Consider the following 20,464-nt stretch of genomic DNA (forward strand, 5'->3'; position numbering starts at 1 on the left):
AGTTGCAACTTTCGGCTCGAAATTTTCTAATTGTTCTCCTGTTCCCTTCTTGCCGCTCGCATGCTAGCAATGAGTCACCAAACGCGCTAACAATACCCGTAACTAAAATGCCTGATACTCAGCCTCAGGAATGTCCATATCACAACAATGCAACAAGATAATAAACATGGGATAATATAGATAAATATAGATAAATATAGATTTCCACATCACTTGTGAGATACTATTGTTAAAGAATCAATGATAGTATCTCACAGGTGATATGGAAATTCCCATCACTGAGATAAACGATGGAGACCTTTGTATACTCGTAATATTAATAATTTCGAAAGCTCGAGAAGTTTTTGAAGGCGGAATATTTTTTAGAAAATTCTGTAAAAAGAATTGATAATAGATCTCGTCAAGGTACGATAAAACTTATTAATTACATCGACATCTTAACAGAATCATAAAGAGCTTATCGTTCTGAGATATCTCTCAGCGTATAATATGGAAAATGAAGAAGTGGCGGTAAATGATGATGTGTGTTTGCGTCACGGTGTGTGAATCTTCGATTTTTGAAACTGGGCTCACGCCACTTTTGCAAATCATCGAGTGCACGAATGCGCTATCTTATTCATGGTTTGCACACGCGCGCGCGAAATACCGAAAAACTTGGCGTAAACACATTGCAACACGCGATACCGGCTAAAACGTACGTCCTGACTTTCAATAATTCGACATTCACGCATGGTGCGTGCGACTGACGTGTGCGCTTATTCTTGAGTGACCCATATATTTACCACGCTGCGACATACGCGATCCACGTGTGCACGCGCGATGTTGCGTAGGTCTCTAAAGCAGATTTCTTACGAACGATAAAACGCTCGCGCAGGAGGTTGTATTATTATCAACATTTAAATAGATTGTAAGCAGTGCGTGACCGTTTGAACTCTTCGTGATGGTATGAAAAACACACCACCTCTTTAACTCTAGAATACTAATGTGTATAGTTAGCATAAGACGTACAAGATTAGCGTGCTTCGATGCGTGTTTATCTTTCATTCGTCTTCTTACTCTCGTTCTTCTTGACAAATAAATATATTGCAAAGTATGTTTTTATTTATACTTTAATTTAATTGAGAGTATAAATTAAGACCTTATTGCGTATTTACTTCAATTAATTAATCAAAATATCATAAATTTTGTTTCACAAAACAAGTAGCCTGTGTAATATCAATTGTCAATTTCTTTATAAATACAAAATCTGAATAAATAAAACCAGATGACGTATCGTGAATTATTGGATTGCTACAAGTCGGAAAAAAACTAGAAAATCTGGAAAATTAAAAGCACTTAGAGAGAATGCCGATAGCAATCGGGAAAATTGCGCGAAATTCTTCAGGAATTAATCATCGCGATAAAAAGAGACAAAATAAAGAATGGCAACGCTCGCAATAAAAAATATAATAAAAATTTTATCACTGCTTCGGTATATGAGTCAATATTGTGTTTATAAACGCTTTTTTTTAGCAATGAAAGATAATAAATCTTTGTAAGCACCACTTCAAAACATGATGTACGTTTCAAAAAATAAAATGTGTAATAAAACACAAAGAGCGAGCCTTCTCAGTAAGTAAATACTGCTATTTTTCACGGTGCATCGTGATCATGACACACGCGCGAAATTTTTTTGTCAGTTGACAAACTCGCGGGGATTGCTTTAGCGGCGCGCGATACACAGGCGTTGATTTAATTACAAAGCTGCGCGCAGTTCTGTTTTCGTGTCGAATGGTTTTCGCGTGCGCCAAAGTCACACTAATTGGCGCTTACGTCTGCGATTCGCGCGAGGAATTTTCTCCGATCGGTGTCACCGACATCATGCAAACTGTATTAAATCATAATAGAGAGTCGTAATAAATCACGAGAAGCATGTTTCCAGAACAAACTGTTTTCACACACATTTATTGAACATGACTACCCGTAAGTTTAATTAACAACGAGAAAAAGTATACTGCTTGATTTAAAAAAGGATTACGTTTGACATTTTTACTGCATGCTGAGAATTCATAATTGATATATTTATATTTATTCATCTACAAATGTATATAGTATGCCTCTTTTCTACTAATTATGTTATATTGTCGCTAAATAATTCTAAATAAATCTAATTTAGAACTTAATATTTTGAATTTATTATCTCAGCGAAGATTAATTATAGATAATCATGTCCAAAGTTGAAGATCTTATAATTAGGAGTCAAATTGAGAGAAATATTTTTTCTTTGAAATTTAAATTGTACTAAACTTGATAGTTGTACTTGAGATATTTTGTTTCATCTTTACCTCGTTATTTATCATATTTTTGCTGTTATTATATTCGCATTATACTGTGAAAAATTACATAGGATTAAAATATTGTAACGTTCAAAGTGTATTTAGTAATGAAGCTCATTATTCCAAGCAGCATTTTGCTATTGTATACGGCATGATAATGATTATCAGCCGATCTTATCACAAGATAATGACTAGATACGCTCCATCGTCTCTATAACAAGTGTTTGCGCTACGAGCTAATTATACACGGGCTATAAAAGCACCATTTAAAGACTCATCGCGAGCAATTCTACAACGTCAAGGTTGAAAACAATGTCGCAGGGCTGAATGTATTTGCGTTCACGCTGCGAATTTAACTTTAAATGTGTCCATTTAAATTCATACAATAAATAAAAAAGTTTTGCAGTGCGCAATAGTCACATGAATAATTTTGATATATAAAAACTGTTTCAAAATATATTTTTATTTCAACCAATATTTCAACTAACGCTGCATTGACTTTTTAAACAAAAATGTATGCGGATTTATTTTTATTGCACAATATGTTTTCTAATATGCGATTTTAGGTATCTTTGTGTTAAAATAAATTAATTTAGAGTTAAATGAACAATAGATTTCATGATTTGCGGTATTACTTTTAAAAATAGAGCAATACTTTATGATAAAAGAAATGGGAAAATTTACATTTATATATTGCTTTTTCGTGCATCGTGTTATGTATATGTTCATAAAATTTTACTATTACATAATATATAAATAAAAAATAAGTGTTTTTAGCATAATTTGTCCAATCATGAAGAAATATTTTAGTACACAGAAATTTCACAATGCCGAGAAAAAAATATGGCCAGCATATTGATAATTTTCATGAATATTTAACGTGTTGAAAGATTGAGCAACGCGTTGTGGTGCCGATCCTAAAAATGCCTAACAGGCAGCGGAAATTTCCACGAGGCGTCGGAGAGCGTGCGATCGAATTCTACGGTTACATCTATTTACGGCAATCGCGTGAATTTGCGTGATTCAATTTCTGGCAGCGTCGACCGGCCTGAATGGGTCCCGTTTGTGCGCGCCAAGAGACTAGTGGCATAGCATAGACGTAGTCGCGAACGGGATCAATACTCCTGGCACGGTTACCGTGGATCTCTGGCGAGACTCAATCTTCCCAATCGAGAACACACCGCTTCCTTGTCCTCATCTGGCCCGTAGGACCCACACTCGCAATAAATATAACGCGCCGCGGAACGAAAATAAGCCGGCGTCAGTATTTTCGATTAATTTTAGTCATTGGCATGGCATTAATATGTATCCAAGCCAGAAAGTATCACTCTTGTGACGCTGTCAGAGTTTACATTTGGCGCACGGCGTCTCAAAATAAATGATCCAATGTGAGATTCAGCAAATTTATAATTTGTAAACAGTCCGCTTTCAATAAACACTTTGGTGGCATCAATAAAAAATATTGTAATTCTATTTTTGCATATTTTCTCATTCTTATTATCAATACTTTTCGAAATGTTTTTCACATAGCATTACAAAGTCGTAGTTTTTAAACATAAAATTTTTATCAAAGTTCTTGCATTTTGTAATTATAACAGTGATGTTGCAAGCAATTCCAATGTCTTTCACTGATGTCTTTGGATTGTACAAATTATGGATTTATTCTGATCTAATTGCGAAAAATTTTGATGCTCTAAAATATTGAAATGTATCATAAAAATAATAAAAATAAAAATTTAATTAATATACATATATTTTAAACAAAAATAAAAATTGTGGAATATCGTCATTTCTAAGCTAATCAATTCGTTTACTTTAGGAATCTAACTATCGAAAAGGAACTGCGTTGAAATTGCACAACGTTAGATAAAAAGTGTGATGTAAGCCGCAACCTTGACCGCAGGCGATATGTGGAAATTACTCGAATTCTATGCGCCGTAATAATTATGTCAGTTCAAAATTATCTCCTCGAGGTGTAACTTCAAACTATTTTACCGCGATAATTTACAAACACAGCTATTAAGAGTATTTCCCAAAGAAATAATTAAGGTAGTATTTTACTCTCTTGGCGTTTCTAACAATTTGCAGTTTTAAAAGTTTGCTCTAGATGCTTCAAGAAGATAAATCATGTGATTCATGAAAAATTCTGGGAAGGCGCGAGTTTGTGCAATAAATGACGTGATTCATAGAAAATTCTGAGAAAACACAAATTTGCGTTTCTCTACAGGAATTTATAAAATATGAACAATACTATATGACAATACATTTTGCGATGAGAAAAAGACAATGATAAGTATTAGTTGCGTTATTGACAAGATAAGACAGATTGCTGACAATTACAGCAGACATGGACTTATTGTTATTTACATACGTTGCACGAAATAATTCCTTAAAAAATGTCGTCATCTGAGACAGTTTTCCGGCAAAATGACACTAAACGTAAATGTGTCCCGCCAATTACATCGATTTCAACGTCAAGCGATTAACAATGCTGCAACACAACCTGATAAAGTGTCTCGCGAGCCTTCACACTCGCCTTTACCTTCGTAATATTCATCAGGATCGATCAAAAAATTCGGCAGGCGCAAGGAACCAAGGAACGCCTCGTTCTCCGAAGTGGTCACACCTCTGATCGACATCTTTCTCCCGGTCACGCCAAGTCACGCGATCCTTGATACAGCTTAAATTACACTATCGATAATTCCTTATTTTGATACAAAATTTATTAGCCGATAAACTCCTCCTAATAATAAAAGATTCCCAAGAAATTTACTAAGATGCCACAAGTAAGTTGCCTACGATCTCATATTTTCTCGATTTGAAAAGAACTCGTGTTAGAAAATCGAGCTCGGTGTAAATAAAACGGCTTTTAATAATCGCGACGGCGCGACATGCTTTTAACTGCGCCAAAAATATACGTCGCGCTAATCATTGTGCTTGTCAAAGCTCGTGCCAACATTATGCACGAAGGTCGCGATAGCGAATAGGAGTGCTAAAGCAATTTTAGACGATTTCAGAGCCGCTTCATCGTACGATAGCGAATTTTTCGATTGGGATATATTTGGAAAATGCGATAGTCAATTTGTCAAAATCTGATTTTAACAAATCAATGTACAATGTAAATATTTTCTCAGGAAACAATCAAAAAATTTCGAATTTTAATAAATAAATAATAATCAATTTTATCAAGAATTAAATTAATGTAACTAATCGCAAGAAAATTTTCTAAAAAATTATTTAACATCATATTTACAATCACAAATAACTTCCAACGCAAATAGTAAACATTTAATTTTTTCTGAACATCCTAAATCTTGTTGATGATTAATTTTGAGTTATTTAAGATTCGCAGAAAAAGCAGACACTTGTAATTCGCGTCACGGAAGTTATTTATGACTTACCTAATTTGATCAGTTGAATCAAAATGTTTTCGGGATTTCGCAAACTTCGCATACACGCCACTTTTCAAGGCCTACGATTGCAGATTTGCGGAGCGACCGTGCAATTGGTGGGAGATCCGTTTTCACAAAATTTCCCAAATTTAGCGGGACACCACGTTCAAGATTTACGCATCACGTAACACAACGAAGAACACCGCGAAACTACCGTGACGACCGAACTGCGGTCACTGCTGCGAAGCTAACTCGCGCGTTTGTTCTCGCCTTGCACTGACGAGACGAGCACCTACGGCACCATTGTGAGCACCTACGGCAGCCAAAATACTATCAGTCTGCTGTAAGATCTTAGGCTAGCTGCCAATTTTCAGAACCATCGCTCGCGTCAATCGACGAAGGCGTTCGTCAGTACTCCAACTAGATAGATCGGCTTGCAAAAATAAATATGAGGTTCAACACACCTTCAATCATTCTGAGAACTTGAGAATTATATGATTCGTAAGTAAAGTTATTTTGGTTTAATAAATCACATTTATAAAATAAGTTGAAAATTCAGCTATAATAAATTTTTATGACAAACGATAGCGCAAGATTAAATAATATCAAGTAATTTTTTATTTCTGTCGCCGTGAAAAATTGTAGTTTTTCGTAATCTCTTGATTTTAACGATTTTTATTTTTCCTGACTTCTCTTTCGATATATTTAATTTATTTTTTTTATATTATCGACTCTGGCAATCTTGTTACTATCAAAACAGATAAATTCTGAGAATAGAAAGTCGCAGAAATATTTGTTTTTCTTCCGCAGCCACCGCGTATAATTCATATCGATCTCCAGTTCTCCGGCGAACTTTAATTAACTTCACCCTTCGTGCGGCCAGATAAATCGCGTTATAGCGCGAGTCGTGCCTATCATAACATACCGTTTAGCACCGCGAAACATGCTCGTTTTGCGATATAATTGCAGCTATGAAAATACGACTGGCCCGTACGTGGCATTTAATCAAAACTTTGCCAGGAAAAAAATCTAATTCCAAAGTAATCAAAGAATGATATATGATATCCAAATCGTCGTCGTTCAAAAAGTTAAAAAATACTCTTTCTCACAAAGAGACGTATTTGAAAAAGTAACTTTGCCACAACTTCATGATTTTAAGATTGGTTTTCAAAAGGTCAAAAGATAACTTTGGTACGACGAATAAACTTTCTCAAAAGCTTGTAAGATTTTCCTGAGACACGTTTCAAGAAATTAAAGAATAATTCTATTCAATTCAGTTCAACGGATAAATGTCCGTCAAAGAATAACTTCTTGACAACTCTGTGATATTAAAATCATTCTTTTTACTTCGCTTTATCGTTATGATTGCAAGTTACTGCAAGATAATAACGACTCGTTGTTATCGCACTGCTAATTAGAATACCGCAACCAGCACACCAGTTATGTCGCAAAATAGCATTTTCTAAAATTTGATAGTACTCACGATCGCGATGATGATCTACATTGTGGCTCGGAGTCGTCGAGCTGTCAGCATCACCTTCGCCATCCAGTTCATAATAGATTCTATCAACGCCATTGTTCACTTCTTTCACTACGTTCGCAGCGACCACATCCTCCATTATTCTGCAAATTATAATATTATTAAACACTCGTCATCTTGAGCGCGATATCTATTCAAGTATCCGTGACATTACGCGTGCCTGCTTTAACAGCTGCAGATTTTTTAACAACGACCGAAACGAACCCATTATTTCACACAAAAATAAATACAATTAATAAATGTATACTATATTTATTGCAGACAAATTTCTAGAAAATATCAAAGTGTTAAAATTAATTTTTTTCTTTCAGCTTCAGTATTTTCCTAATATTCATGATAGTTACTTTTTTCTAATAATATATTTTGTAAAGGATATTATTGACAAATAAAATATTAAAGGCACTATTATATATATATATATATATATATAAATATTCCATGAAGATTGAAATTTGAAACAATTTTTTTACCTATCGATATTCTGTTTGAACTAAAATTGCAGGTCTGCATGGATTTCCGTCTTTATATATACTTATATATAGATATGTCTCATGTTATATGCCTTTTCTTATCGACAAAATTATATCTCACGATAAGAAAACGTTGGTTGTGCAGAAATAAAATTGATTTTAAATTTTATATCTCTGGCATCAAAGAATGCGAGATAATCACATTATCTAATTGCCCAGTTAATAAAGCATATAAAATGCAAAAATTATAATATAATTAACAAGATACGTTAGTTCGATTCGAATATCGCATATTAACACAGATTTATTCCGAGTGTAACTGTATTTTTAATACAACAAGATTTCCATTCTATCAAGAATATAAATGTTTAATTCGCTAATCAAGAGCTAAACTCATTAAACAATAGGTATGTATACGAATTATTTTAAATACGACGACATGCGAAACTTTTTCGTTACGCACAATTTGCCTGCATTAATGCACATGCAGCGATAAATAAACATCTGTATCCAGTTCGAAACGTATACGACGTATGACTTTTAACTTTCTTGGTGCACGGCTATCACAATCTATTTTCTAATCAATTACTTATGTATATCCGCTCCAATCATTCAACGTGCTAAATTATAATCAAATAAAACAGTACTTTAATTGCAGATGTGTATTTATCACTCACATTTTCTACTATATAGTTTTTATAATATATTAAAATATTCTAAACTGAGTATTAACATTTTAGAAATAAAAAATTATCATAACCGCGCATTTTTTTTATTAAATAAATTATATTAATATTAAAACATGAACTTGCTACTTCTTTAGTTCAGCAAAAAAGAATCTAAATTATATTTTATATGTCATTAATATTCAAAGTTGTGATTCTTTCAATATATAAAATTCAATATATAAATATCTTAAATAAAATACACACACTCAGCTGGCAATTTTAGAATGGTATTGAAACGCTCTAGATTTTATTGGAACACACAACGTCCTAACCTCTTCAATATATTAAAAAAGTTCACCTGAGTAGTTACTTATTGTTATCCTCGTAAATATGCAAAGAGAAAACATACCGGTATAGTAAAGAGTGAAACGCAAATTGAAATAGGTTAGAAAAATGTGTAAATATGTGCGACGCTTTCTTCCTTACTCACATAAACTGTCCAGTCATCACGCCATTAACAACAACTTTTGTGCATACGGAAGAGCATACGTAGGTCGCATCAGTCGATTAATCAATATGCTAACAATTTGCCGCGTTTTTTTGTATAACCAGCTTTGTTCGTGCGAAGTCAGTAGTACTTATCGTCCGGTTATCGTCGGACATGAGCGTAGCAGAGTTGCGCCCACATTCGCACACAAAGTCGCGATTTATCGTGAATCATACGGTGAAAAGTGAAGTGATCTGTCACTTACGTTTTTTACTCGTTCCGCGTACCCAAAAGGTGAAGAAGGAAGGACGTCGCCGTCGCGCGCGCGGCTCGCCGGTATCAAGCGGACGATTACAGTGAATACAGTGGCGAACAAATCGCGGCGCGGAGCACGTATTCAGCCAATCGCGACGCTGCAGCGTGGGCAATATCGTTCACGTTGTTTAGTAGTCGCGCGTCCGAATTGTTGCTCCGTTCCGGGCGATCGACGGCGAAAAGATTTCGAAAAGTGAAGCGGTAGCGAAAGAATATTGCGAGAACGTTCAACACTGTTCGCTACACATGACGTGGAAGCGATCCGCGCTGACGCAGTTCCAGCTGACGCGACGCGGAAGATGCTTCTCGGTGTGTTGGAGAACGACTGTCACAAACTGCCAGCTGACACTCCAGCCGCGCCGCGCGTAAACACAATAGTGCACCGTTGACTATGGAACCTGACATATGCTGCGAGTCAAGTCATCGATATATCGAAGTATGCTTAAATATATGTATGTGCAAGTGATTCTGCAGCTGACTTCATATAAAATAGCATTTTAATATATATTTCTATATAAATGTTGTTTACTGTTTGCAAGAATATCTCTTTCAGTCGAATTCGCGTTCGATATTCATCTTTTAATAAAGTTGGATAAAAATAATACAACTTTGTAGCGAGATTCTGCGAATCTTCGACATTGTTGAGGTTATCGCTCAAAAATCGCTTGTCAATCCTTTTTATTCTACTCAATTATAAATTTCACGAGAGAAGAGTACGAGTCTGATGTTCTGCAAAACAATTCTACGTGCACAATTCTAGATAATATAATGCCAAAGAAGAGAGGAGAAAAATTCTATAAGAAAAGCATAATATACTTACTTGTTTCTCAAAACACTTGCGACAAAAACGGACGGAGAATCTCACAGCCTCTTCACCGGTGGTTTCTACAGCACTGCGTCCGTGGTGTGACGCGCGTGGTCTGAGCGTGATTGGTCGAGAAGGCGCGATACCGCTGCGAGTCGCGACGCTCGACTAGCGCAGACTCGTTCCCGTCGATCCCATGAAAATCCATACTGTGCGACTGACCGCCGCTGTAGTACTGTTCTAATTATATGAGACCTTGCGTCTGTACATCGTTTATATATTATATGAATATTCTACAAAAAGGCACAGTAGTCCAATAAATTTAATCCATTTCTTAACTGTAAACTTGGTTTTTTAACTTAAACCAAATGTTGCATTGAACAATATGTGTTGCTGCTAGAAAAAAAATATTACATATAAAAAATAATAAATAATAAATCACATATATGTACAAACATTCAACAAAATGTGAATAAATTATTACATATGAAATTATTAAATATGAATATATTTATGAAATATTACTAATTATTGCATATATTGCGCAATACACATTTTAAATCAACAGAGACTTGATTTCAAACGATTTTAAGACATCCTTTAATATCAAGTTTTTATTCTACTTCAATATTAATTAGCATTCTTGCTTTAAAGCTATAATAATGATTATTTAATTCTCTTTTTACCTGTGCAAACTTTCTCTTATGTTTTTCCAGACATTACATTTTTAATAATAATGAATTTTTATAATATATTGTATCCAAGCATGTTCTTTTTAATGAAGATGAATCTTTTCGCAATTATGTGCGCATTCATATATGGTGATTTGATTATTCCAATTATGCTGCTCAATATAAGTAATGAAGTGTCCACGAAATAATATGTACTTTCCATTATACCTTGTTTTTACCATTTTATTCTATACCTACATTGGTAAATATGATGTTTACGATGGCAAGTTCCGAGTGGAACCCCAGCAAAATTAATCACTCTCGTCGTCCGCTACAACTCGCACGGACTTTAATTAAAATTCTAATTAAAATTAAAATTTCTTGTCCATATTCCAGACGGTTCTTTCGACTAAATGTGAGGTCCACCTTAAAATTCAGTAAAGATTCAATCACGACCTTTTTCAACTCACATCTGTTTTACTGGCGGGCTTGCTCTAATTTATTTCTATCTACATCTAATTTAATGCTTCTCTCAACACTGACACATCACATATTCCATCTAAAACCATATTTCTCTCGACTCCCTGAAATTCATATCAAAATTCGATAAAACAAGATCAAAATCAATCAAGAGTTAATCATATTCTTCGATCAATTTGTCCTATCAACCGAATATCCTAACAGTTTACCTTCATCTAGATCAAATTTAATTGCACATGTTAATTAAAATCGAAATCACTCTCCGTGTTCGACACGTTTCTCTCGATCGTCGTATCCGTGTCGGAGTCTAGCAAGGACTTAATCACGTTCTTCTTCTTCTTCGGCTCATTCGCTTCGTCGACGGCGTCTCCTTGCTGCGGCTTGTCTTCGTCTCCGTCCGATTTGTGTTCCGACTCTGGATTCGCCTGGCTCAGCGAGGCCTCTTCCGTTTCCGGTTTCTCTTCGCGACCTTCGTTAAGGTAATCCTCAGGACCGCGCTGTTCTTTGTACTCCTGCTCGTACGCGTTATCGTACGTCTGGTTAGGATCGTAAGGAACCTGCTCGATGTAATCATACGCCTGATTATTAGGATCGTTCGCGTATCCTTGATTGGGATCATATTGCTGATCGCCCGCGTATGCTTGATTCGGGTCATAGTTGTAGTCGTACGCTTGATTCGGGTCCTGCTGCTCGTACTGCGCGTTGGGATCGTGTTGGTATTGCTGATTATTAGGATCTTCTTGATACTGCTCGTACTGGCCGTCCACGTACTCGACGTATTCCTGACCCTCCTGAGCGTATCCTTGACCAGCGTACCTCGAGTATTCCTCGTTACCGGCGCCTTCGTACGGTACGTTCTGCTCATATTGATATTCCTCGTTCGGATCTTGTCCGTACTGCTGCGCTTGGCTCGGATCCTCGACGTATCCTTGCTCGACATTATATTCGTCGTCCTTTGCGATATCTCCATGTTGATCATCAGTGCGTAGTTCCGCCATTTCATCGTTTTTGCTGTCATTTTCATTCGTATTCTCATCCGCCTGAGACGCGATTTTTGATTCGTTGGTTTTATCTTGATTTGCAATCTCAATGGATACTTTTTCGATATCCTCATTCGCTTCGTTCGATCCTTTCGTGTCTATTTCCGCATCCTGCGGGAGACGTGCGTCGTCCGCTTCACCATCCGCGCCGCTTTGCTCGGCGAGCTGCGGCGAGCTGTGCACTTCGTTTGCAATTTCCTCGTCCTTCTCATTAGCTGCCTTTTCCGCTCCTGCCGCTGGATCTTTATTTGAGGCATCCAGATATAATTCTACAACTTTCTTCTGTACACTCGCGATATCCCACGGCGCGAGTTCCTCGGTGACGTTAAACACATCCTCGATGTATGATTCCTTGCCGGTGAAAAGATTCAATCGTCCCTCCTGCGGCGCGTTCTTCTGTTCGTCGACATGTAATTTATTATTTAACGACGCGGTCGCTTCATCTTTCGCGTCGTCTTTCCTCGTAATAGACGCTTCCCGATCGCGCTCTCGCGTCTCGTCCGCTTTATTCCAGTCCTCTGTCGCAATCTTCGCGTTTCCGCGCGGTTGCTCTAATTCCGGCGAGCGTGTCGCAACGTCCTCTCTAATTTCGTCCCTCGCCGAAGTTCCGCGTCCTTCAGCCTCGCGTTTGTCCTTGGGCGCATCGCTACCCGTCGTCTGGCGATGTCTAATTTCGTCCTCGACTTCCGCGAGTGATCCGCCATCTTTCACGGTCACATCTCGCGCTACGTCCTTCAGATTCGCCGTTCTGGACGCGAGATCGCTGGCCAGCGCTAGAATCCTGCCCATCTCTTCGGGAACGCGCTCTTTCTTCGCGCGCTCTTCCGCCGGAAGGTCCAACGCGTCTTCCGACAGGGTGACGTTCAGCAGATCGCCGCTGGTATTCTGCTCATGGTCCAGCTCCTCCAGGCTCGGTACACCGTGTTCCCGATGGAGCTTGCGGATGTTACTGATGTATCGATCCAACTCGTTCTCCAGTATCGCCGTCGTCCTGCCGTTCTCGTCCAGATTAGCGTTATTTATGTCCAAAGCGCTTGGCGACCAGCGCGGACTTCTCGCGTCCTTCCACAGCAGACGCTCGTTGCGCTTGATCAGGTCGTCCACGTCGTCGCTCGTGAGCGAATGCGTGGATCCTTCGTCCTCGGACTTCTGCGGATTCGCCAGGGTGTAGTCCATGTATCCGGGCAGCGGATCGATTCGATTGACGTTCACGTCGGGGCCTACCCGATACGTGCTCGACTTTGCGGTCGCCGAAGTGGGCCCCATGGCCGACGGGTCGTACTCTCGCATCCGCGATTGCGGACTGGACAGCAATATATTGGCGTTGTGATACGGAAACAAGGGGTTGAACTGCGGTGGAACGGGCTCGTTCCGCGACACTTCCGCATACGGCGTCGCGTCTCCGGCGGGAAATCGCGTCGTGGCCGGCAGGCCGGACGCGGCTTGCGCCAATTCTACGTGCTCCCTGAAGAATCGATTGACGGGAACGGCGCCGGGTTGAATCTGGTCCGCGGACGGCAAAACCGGCGCGGCCGGAACGCGAAGATTCGGGATACCTTGGAGGTTGTGAGGCGCGCTTCCATCGTAACCGGAAATCGTTTGCAAGTACTGACGAGTGTCCGGCGCGGAAATCACTGGCATCTGATGGACGAATTGCTCGCTGGTTTGCTGAGCGATCGGCGTGGCGTAGACATGCGGCGCTTGCAGAATATTCGTGTGATGATAATTGACGCCGAGGGATGCACCCGGCGACGCAGTCGATAAGAATGGAGGATTATTTAATGGGACGCCGTTTACGATAATCTGATCGTGGAATTTGGGCGCGGAGGTAGACCTTGGCTGGCTCGCTTGAGCAGTCGATCCTGGATGCACTCGCGGTGACGAAACACTCCTTGTTTCCGCTAAATCCGGGTGCGCGACGGTCTTCCTCGTATATCTATCCTCCTTCTGACTGGCGATGCCACTGTCCCCGGTGACGCTGTTAGGCGGCCGTCGATTAGCGTAAACGCGAACTAAATAAGCCTCGTACTGTTTCTGAAAAGAAGCCAAGGTTTTCGCTCATTAGAAAGATAACTTTGAATATATAGATATAGATAGATAAGGAAAAAATTTTTTTAATTTGTATTCAACATTTGTTTTATTGAAATTTCAATAATTATGAAAAATTGATTTCTTTAATGTCAATTAATTGACCAATGTAAAAAAGGAGAAAGACAGTTATAACTTTCTGGATATCTTTGCAATAATTTATCCCTTGCTTTTCCCATTTAAAAAATTTGATTGATGGAAAATATAGAAAACGACATTATAAAGTGAGTTCTTTAAAATGTAGTTAGAGATTGCTGGTTAAAGTAAAACTTACTCTGAGAACATTGAGTCTGTCTTTTTTTGCACTTATCAGTGCGAGTTTGTTCATGACCTTGTCCAACGCTGCAAGGAGCTTATGATTCCTCTCATCCCTTGTGCGTTGCTCTTCCAAATATTGTATGTACCTCGTGCGCATTCGATTTATACAAGTGTCGTGTCTGCAAGAAAATTGCCGAGTAGTAAATTTTGTTTCTAGAAATATTCTAACTGAGGAATCTGTCTCTTTCTTGTTCCCCTGATTTATCCTTATCATACAGCCTATGGCAATTTTACAGTGCTGCAAATTACAATTAAGAATAAACAACTAAGAAAGATTATATATTATCTGGGTACTTTATGTACGTTTACGTTTGGCCCGCAAACGTTGGTATATGACAAAATTTAGGGCACAATCGATCGATTCAATAGTTAATACGATTTCCGCATGATCGAAGAGCGTTTCGTGACACCTTGACGGCGGAAGGTCGCGCAGGATATAGTTATCGCATTGCTTTAAAGCGGAAGGCGCGCACCTCCGCAATCGTGCGACCTGGAATACGTGCGCGCTTTTATCTTGTTCACCGCGATCGATGAAGTGCTCGGATGTCTCGGCCAGACACGAATCGGGACATGTAAACAATGAAAAAGCGGAATTTTCGTTCTTCTGATAACCGAGATACGCCAGACGACGGCAATGAAGACGAGCATGGGATTATGCTCGGCGGCGTTATTGATCGTGACATCTCGTAGAAACGAGTTGCCATTGGATCGATATCGAGTATTTCGGTAGTTTCTCTCCTTTACTGCGGTGCTAAATGACGCGTAAAACCAGTCATTCTGACTTGTGATTTTGTAAGCGAGATGAATAGCAAAACAAATTATAAATAAGAAAATTATTAAAAAAGCATGTCAATTTTAAAGTAGGTTTATTAATAAAATCTAAAATTAAATTTAAAAGTAATTACCATATGTTCTCTGAACATAAAGAAAAGTAAGATAATTAGATTGCAATTTTTCATCAACAATGAGTAAAATCGATTATCATCTGATAACATGTCACAATAATCAGGCTTTGATTTCGGAATCTCTACTTCACATTCGAATCTCTCAACAGAATCTGGAATTCAAATTCTTAAAATTAAATGAGGGATTTACTCACCTATTACGAGACTCTCGCACGAGCACATTGAATCGCTCTTCCAATCGTATTCTGTCCTCCTCACTGAAAAATTTGTCAACATTATCACAATTACTTTTCCACGCACGTATGTGATTATCTCGCGAGAAGGGATGCACTTGCCTCTTTCGCAGTTTTTCCTGAAGCTCAAACATCCTCTTATAATAATCGTGATTGTCGTAAAGCGGTGCCATACTGCGCGTCATTCAAAAGTCAAAGAGCTCAGAGGCGATCGAGCATACCGAGAGATAGTCGATACACAATCGATTCAAATTTACGGCGAGATGAATGTTCAAGCTGCGCTCGGTTCGTAAAATAAAATCGTAACAGTTCTAATTTGATAATAGCGACTCGAACAATTTTAAACATTTGTTAGAAAAAATGGATAAATCCGAATAATGCAATCTGCGCTCAGGAGACGAACGTATTCCCATTCTTTTTGGCTTCTCATAGTTTTTGAGCAACACCCTGAAAATGATACGATTTAAATCAGAAAATTATGTCAAGAATGAATGCAAATTAGGAAAAATATAAACTCTAGAAAAAAATAGACAAATTTCTTAAAATAAAAGACTTAAAAAGAAATTGAAGAAATACAATTTTTAATAAAATTGAAAGAAGTTGTATTAAAATAAAAGTAACTTGGAAGAAATATTAAAGCTAAAAGATATTTAAGATAGAAGTCTCTGAAATAAAAAAAAAATTGAAAAAGATATACTTCAAACAGTTTTGTAAATGAAAGGAAATTGCTGGAACGCAAAGAACAAACAGGAATGAGATACATAATTTAAGAGTTAAGCGCGATGCATGCTTATGAATTTTAATGAATTTTAAAACAACCTGAAAAGGGAATGTGAAATAAACTCGAACAAGAACGCACGTACCGCATCACGAGGACACTCGAATCACTCGGAATTAGCTGCGCACGATGGCGACACTGAGTACGACGACGATAGAACGAACACTCGGTGTGCGCGAGGACATTTGGATCAATTCTGGGCCCCTGTGCGAGGGAACGATCCTTCGTCATGCCGACGCAGCGAGCAACTGTCGCGGTCGGTTCCGCCGCGAGCAGGTCGGGGCTGTTTCAGCGGGTAAACACGCAGGTGTTACGTTCCCTTTACCCCCTTATGCCGGGTGAATTCGTGCAACTAAACAGCGATCATTTGTTCAAGTTTCGCGATATTACGAAATGCAAGCATATTATCGCTGTGCGATTGACCTGAATATAGAATTGTCATTTATCAATGTTTATCATTGATCATCACTTTGACATTAACATAATTTCACAAAATATCAAATCAGTACACATAAAGAAAAATAAAAATTGTTAATATTTTTTTCAAAATACTTTCTTCAAAAAAGAGAAAAAATTTCCATTTAAGTGTCCAATTTCGCAGCATTTTCTTTCTTTACTTTTCAGTTCGTTTTAATTCATCGATTTTTAATACAAGACTTAGACAAACCAGAATTCTTCGAGTCCATTCAATTCCTCCATCGTCCTTAGTGCGTCATGGCCTTCAACTATAGCTATTAATAATCATCATTGCATCATTAAACATAGAATGTTATTTAAAAAGTCCTATTTAAATTTTTTACACCGAATTTGATTTCGAAAACTTACAAAGCTACAGTCACGCAAATGAAGTAGGAAAAACTAAATCGAAATTGTTGGTGGTTTCGCGTAAATCGCAATGCGGGAGTATCGCAATCAATAACAATCACATTACGGCGCATTCATTAATAATAAAATATAACTAAATTCCATCGATCGAGTGGTAAAGGATACGCTTAAGGATACGCGTTTGCGGCGCAGTTCTTTGTGCGGTCACGTCGCGTGCCAGTCGCGAATTTCTTTTTGGATATTGTGTGTCGACCTCCGACCTTCCATCTATTCGATTTACCTTAGTAGCGAAAAGGCGGCGTATAATTGTGTCGGAACCGATACATTACGTTTCCTTAATATAATATTAATAAATTAAATCTACCTTGTTGTGCGATGCTTATTAATCACACGGTTCTTAAAAACTTTATTCATATCCTGTTTAAATAATTACAACACAAGATGAAAAATGTTAACTTGTACGAAATTTTATCATACTGCTGCGTCTTCCACACGCGTGGAATCTTCTCTATGCCACCTTTTTATACTTTGCACGCAAATGTTCCGATAATTCGGGCGTTTTTGACGTCGCCATGTAAAAGACCAGTTCCAAACGATCACCATCGAGTTGGTAGACCCGACGAGTCTGTGGAGAAAACAAATCACTAAACGATTGTGCTTACTAAATTATGAAAGCTATATTTATAGAAGAAACGTAATCATACCCCCGTTAAAGTCGCAAGAGGCGGTGGCGACGCATCCGTTATTGTTATATTTGTACTCTTCAAATCAATCATTTTACTATCGCCGCCCACTTCACCTTGCTCGACCGTGAATATGCCTATATTATCAATCAGACTGAGCATGACCTTGTTGGTGCCCGGTATGACCTGTAGAAAGCCGGTCTCTCGATGCATTGGCGTCCCCGTTTCCGGATGCCAGCTCTGCGCGATGTAATTGAACAACGGTTGGCCTATAGACGTGATATTTATTTCATCGTAGTAGTTGAAGGATTTGATGGTCGGAAACATGCCCACCGCGGGCTCGTCTGTCACCCATATGCCTTCCAACCAGGCTAGCACACTAAGCACCTCGTGCAATGGTAAGACTTTCATCTGCATCTTCGTAGTTTTTAATACACAGACGATAAAATCCTATATTGTAGATTCTCAATATTTGTATTCTTCACAGAGCATCAAGTGAAAAAACTTAGTCGCAGGCTACACTGAGATTGCTACACGAGATTTCTGGTATTTATACCTTCCTGAAATCTCATTCATTATATGAAACCTGGAATCTCATTCGCTATACGCCACCACGCAATACTCTGTAACGTCATAAATTACTAGATGTTTTATCTTACAACGGATGTTCTGACTGATAATCGGAAAAAAACCACGTATTAAGTAATTACATAACAAGTAAACTATACTTTCAATAGTAATTCTGTAGAATACAAAATGGACGATATTGTAGATTTGCAAATAACAGATTTGTCATGCAACGTGTGTACAGATAATAGCGTTATTATAGAGTTAAAAAATAATAAATAATCAATTCGGCACGCATTTCTGCTGCTCTCAAATTTTATTCGCAAACAACGCTTATAAATGATAATAATAAATGGCGAAAAATATATATTTTATATATTAATTATTGAAATAATTAATTATTAATATATTAAAATATATATTAAAACTTTCTTTACTTTTATGCTTCTTCGCTCACTTTAACATACTTTGCTCGCAAATGTTCAGTCAGCTCTGGATTAGTTGATGTTGCCATATAAAACACTTGCTCCAAACAGTCACCATCGAGTTTGAATTCTCTGCGTATCTGTCATAAAAATGTAAAGTTTAAGAAACAATTTGTGTAATTAAGACACTTATATAAACATTGATTATCAAGTTAATAGAATTTAAATGTACCTGTGTGACCTCAGGTGGTTTTGCTCCTTTCATTCTTGATATATCAGTATTATGTAAAACAATAGTTTTATCAATTACCTCACCATGTTCAATGGTCGTTAAACCAAAATTGTGTGCCAAAAGAAGAGATACTTTGTTCTCTTCTGGATTCACTCTTAAGAACCCTGTTTCCCGATGCATAGGCTTCTTTAATTCTGGGTGCCAACTTTGCGCAGTATAATTGAACATAGGTTGGCCTATGGATATGAAACTTATCTCCTCGCAGTAGTTAAAATCTTTAATAGTTGGATATTTGCCGCTACCTTGCTTCTCTGTTCTCCATGTTCCTTCTAACCAACTTAGCGATTCTAATGCTGCATGTCGTGATAAACGCTTCATGTTTCCAACTTGCTTTATAAAATTCTTTTTATATTAGCAATAATAGTAAGCAAGTGACAAGTTAGAATTATATCTAAACTTATCTTTCAGTTTTAGATGAGAGTTTCAGCAAAATATAACCTGCAAACATATAAACTACAATTAATAAAATCAAATACACATACAATTAAATTCTTGATATAGTTAATAAGCTATGACTTTTATCGTGGCAAACAAATGTCCCAATTCTATATACTACATTACTATTGAATAAAAATAATGTTTCAAGTAGAGTTCCTCTCTATTAATATTGACATATAAATTCATACATTGCAAAAATATATATCCAGTGTTTGGTTTGCGATGAAATTATAATAGCTAACATATATTAGTAAAATTAGAAATAACTTACGATATTTTGCGTGCTTGTTCCTGAGCAGGTACTACATGTATTTAGCTTTACCTTCATTTTCTTAACCTTTACTCTTTACGTCAACTTAACAGAATAAACGAACAGTTTCAAATAATTTCTTACAATACAATTTTCTCGCTTTTTACCAAATAATTTGTTATCTTAAAACACTTTACAAAAAAGAAATAATACAACGGAAAAGTTTTTTTGCTTGAAATTAGTTACGAAGATTTGAAAAATCGTACGTTGTTGATTGGTTGCTGATTGGCGTACGTTGGGTATAATATTAGGGTGTATCGAGACAACTTATGTAGTGCATAAGCATATGCACTACATTATTAAGAATTGAATCGGTTCATTTCTTATAAACCAATCCATTTACTTATATTTATGCACCTATTTAAGTTAGTGTGGATATATCCTTAGACGCCATTCTATGACGCATGCGCACATTATTA

At 37.5% G+C, this 20,464-nt stretch overlaps 4 protein-coding genes across 13 annotated transcripts in view; all 4 read right to left on the reverse strand.

Moving 5' to 3' along the window:
- AMPdeam (AMP deaminase) overlaps positions 1 to 10,391 on the reverse strand; it is a 29,501-nt gene extending 19,110 nt beyond the window's left edge. Inside the window, exons 1-2 of one of the 8 annotated variants that reach the window (XM_012375969.2) lie at positions 10,008 to 10,391; positions 7,191 to 7,330 (exon numbers count right to left, since the gene is read on the reverse strand). In XM_012375969.2, the coding sequence (XP_012231392.1) occupies positions 7,191 to 7,326 (136 nt within the window). In that variant the 5' untranslated portion in view covers positions 7,327 to 7,330; positions 10,008 to 10,391. Of the gene's footprint in view, positions 1 to 4,857; positions 5,007 to 5,716; positions 6,088 to 7,190; positions 7,331 to 8,875; positions 9,066 to 9,137; positions 9,598 to 10,007 lie in introns of those variants that run through there. The other 7 variants (XM_012375968.2, XM_012375966.2, XM_012375979.2 and 4 more) reach the window with 7 other exon arrangements.
- A 494-nt stretch (positions 10,392 to 10,885) lies between these two features.
- Positions 10,886 to 17,107, reverse strand: LOC105677383 (titin homolog). The gene is made up of 5 exons (XM_012375963.2): positions 16,591 to 17,107; positions 15,830 to 16,174; positions 15,689 to 15,751; positions 14,546 to 14,708; positions 10,886 to 14,217 (listed from the first exon to the last, which is right to left on the reverse strand). Exons 2-5 carry the CDS (start codon positions 15,910 to 15,912, stop codon positions 11,383 to 11,385), a joined length of 3,144 nt encoding a protein of 1,047 aa, XP_012231386.2. The 5' UTR covers positions 15,913 to 16,174; positions 16,591 to 17,107; the 3' UTR covers positions 10,886 to 11,382.
- Positions 17,108 to 17,691: 584 nt separating this feature from the next.
- Positions 17,692 to 18,433, reverse strand: LOC105677405 (peroxynitrite isomerase THAP4). Its single transcript, XM_012376007.2, has 2 exons — positions 18,035 to 18,433; positions 17,692 to 17,955 (listed from the first exon to the last, which is right to left on the reverse strand). The coding sequence occupies exons 1-2, from the start codon at positions 18,428 to 18,430 to the stop codon at positions 17,839 to 17,841; spliced, it is 513 nt and encodes a 170-aa protein (XP_012231430.1). The 5' UTR covers positions 18,431 to 18,433; the 3' UTR covers positions 17,692 to 17,838.
- On the reverse strand, positions 18,347 to 20,418 carry LOC105677407 (peroxynitrite isomerase THAP4-like). 3 transcript variants are annotated; one of them, XM_012376009.2, is made up of 4 exons: positions 20,007 to 20,236; positions 19,238 to 19,735; positions 19,018 to 19,145; positions 18,347 to 18,636 (listed from the first exon to the last, which is right to left on the reverse strand). In XM_012376009.2, the coding sequence occupies exons 2-3, from the start codon at positions 19,613 to 19,615 to the stop codon at positions 19,020 to 19,022; spliced, it is 504 nt and encodes a 167-aa protein (XP_012231432.1). In that variant the 5' UTR covers positions 19,616 to 19,735; positions 20,007 to 20,236; the 3' UTR covers positions 18,347 to 18,636; positions 19,018 to 19,019. The 3 variants fall into 3 exon arrangements, with proteins under 3 accessions (XP_012231432.1, XP_067204995.1, XP_067204994.1); XM_067348894.1 differs by lacking the exon at positions 18,347 to 18,636 and adding an exon at positions 20,252 to 20,418 and having other exon boundaries at positions 18,878 to 19,145; positions 20,007 to 20,090; XM_067348893.1 differs by lacking the exon at positions 18,347 to 18,636 and having other exon boundaries at positions 18,878 to 19,145; positions 20,007 to 20,235.
- Between the last annotated feature and the right edge of the window lie 46 nt (positions 20,419 to 20,464).

The sequence above is a fragment of the Linepithema humile genome, chromosome 2 (genome assembly GCF_040581485.1).
Source record: "Linepithema humile isolate Giens D197 chromosome 2, Lhum_UNIL_v1.0, whole genome shotgun sequence".
In the NCBI taxonomy this organism is placed as follows: Eukaryota; Metazoa; Arthropoda; class Insecta; order Hymenoptera; family Formicidae; genus Linepithema; species Linepithema humile.

Bases quoted from the DNA above. Each gene is read 5' to 3' on its own strand.
- LOC105677383 (XM_012375963.2), bottom strand. From the start codon at position 15,912: ATGACGCGCAGTATGGCACCGCTTTACGACAATCACGATTATTATAAG. The intron at 15,752-15,829 runs GCAAGTGCATCC...CAAATTTTTCAG, and splicing joins CAGGAAAAACTGCGAAAGAG to TGAGGAGGACAGAATACGAT. The intron at 14,709-15,688 runs GTGAGTAAATCC...ATTTTCTTGCAG, and splicing joins GTGCGAGAGTCTCGTAATAG to ACACGACACTTGTATAAATC.
- LOC105677405 (XM_012376007.2), bottom strand. From the start codon at position 18,430: ATGCAGATGAAAGTCTTACCATTGCACGAGGTGCTTAGTGTGCTAGCC. The intron at 17,956-18,034 runs GTATGATTACGT...TTTTCTCCACAG, and splicing joins CTCTTGCGACTTTAACGGGG to ACTCGTCGGGTCTACCAACT.
- LOC105677407 (XM_012376009.2), bottom strand. From the start codon at position 19,615: ATGAAGCGTTTATCACGACATGCAGCATTAGAATCGCTAAGTTGGTTA. The intron at 19,146-19,237 runs GTACATTTAAAT...TTTTTATGACAG, and splicing joins AACCACCTGAGGTCACACAG to ATACGCAGAGAATTCAAACT.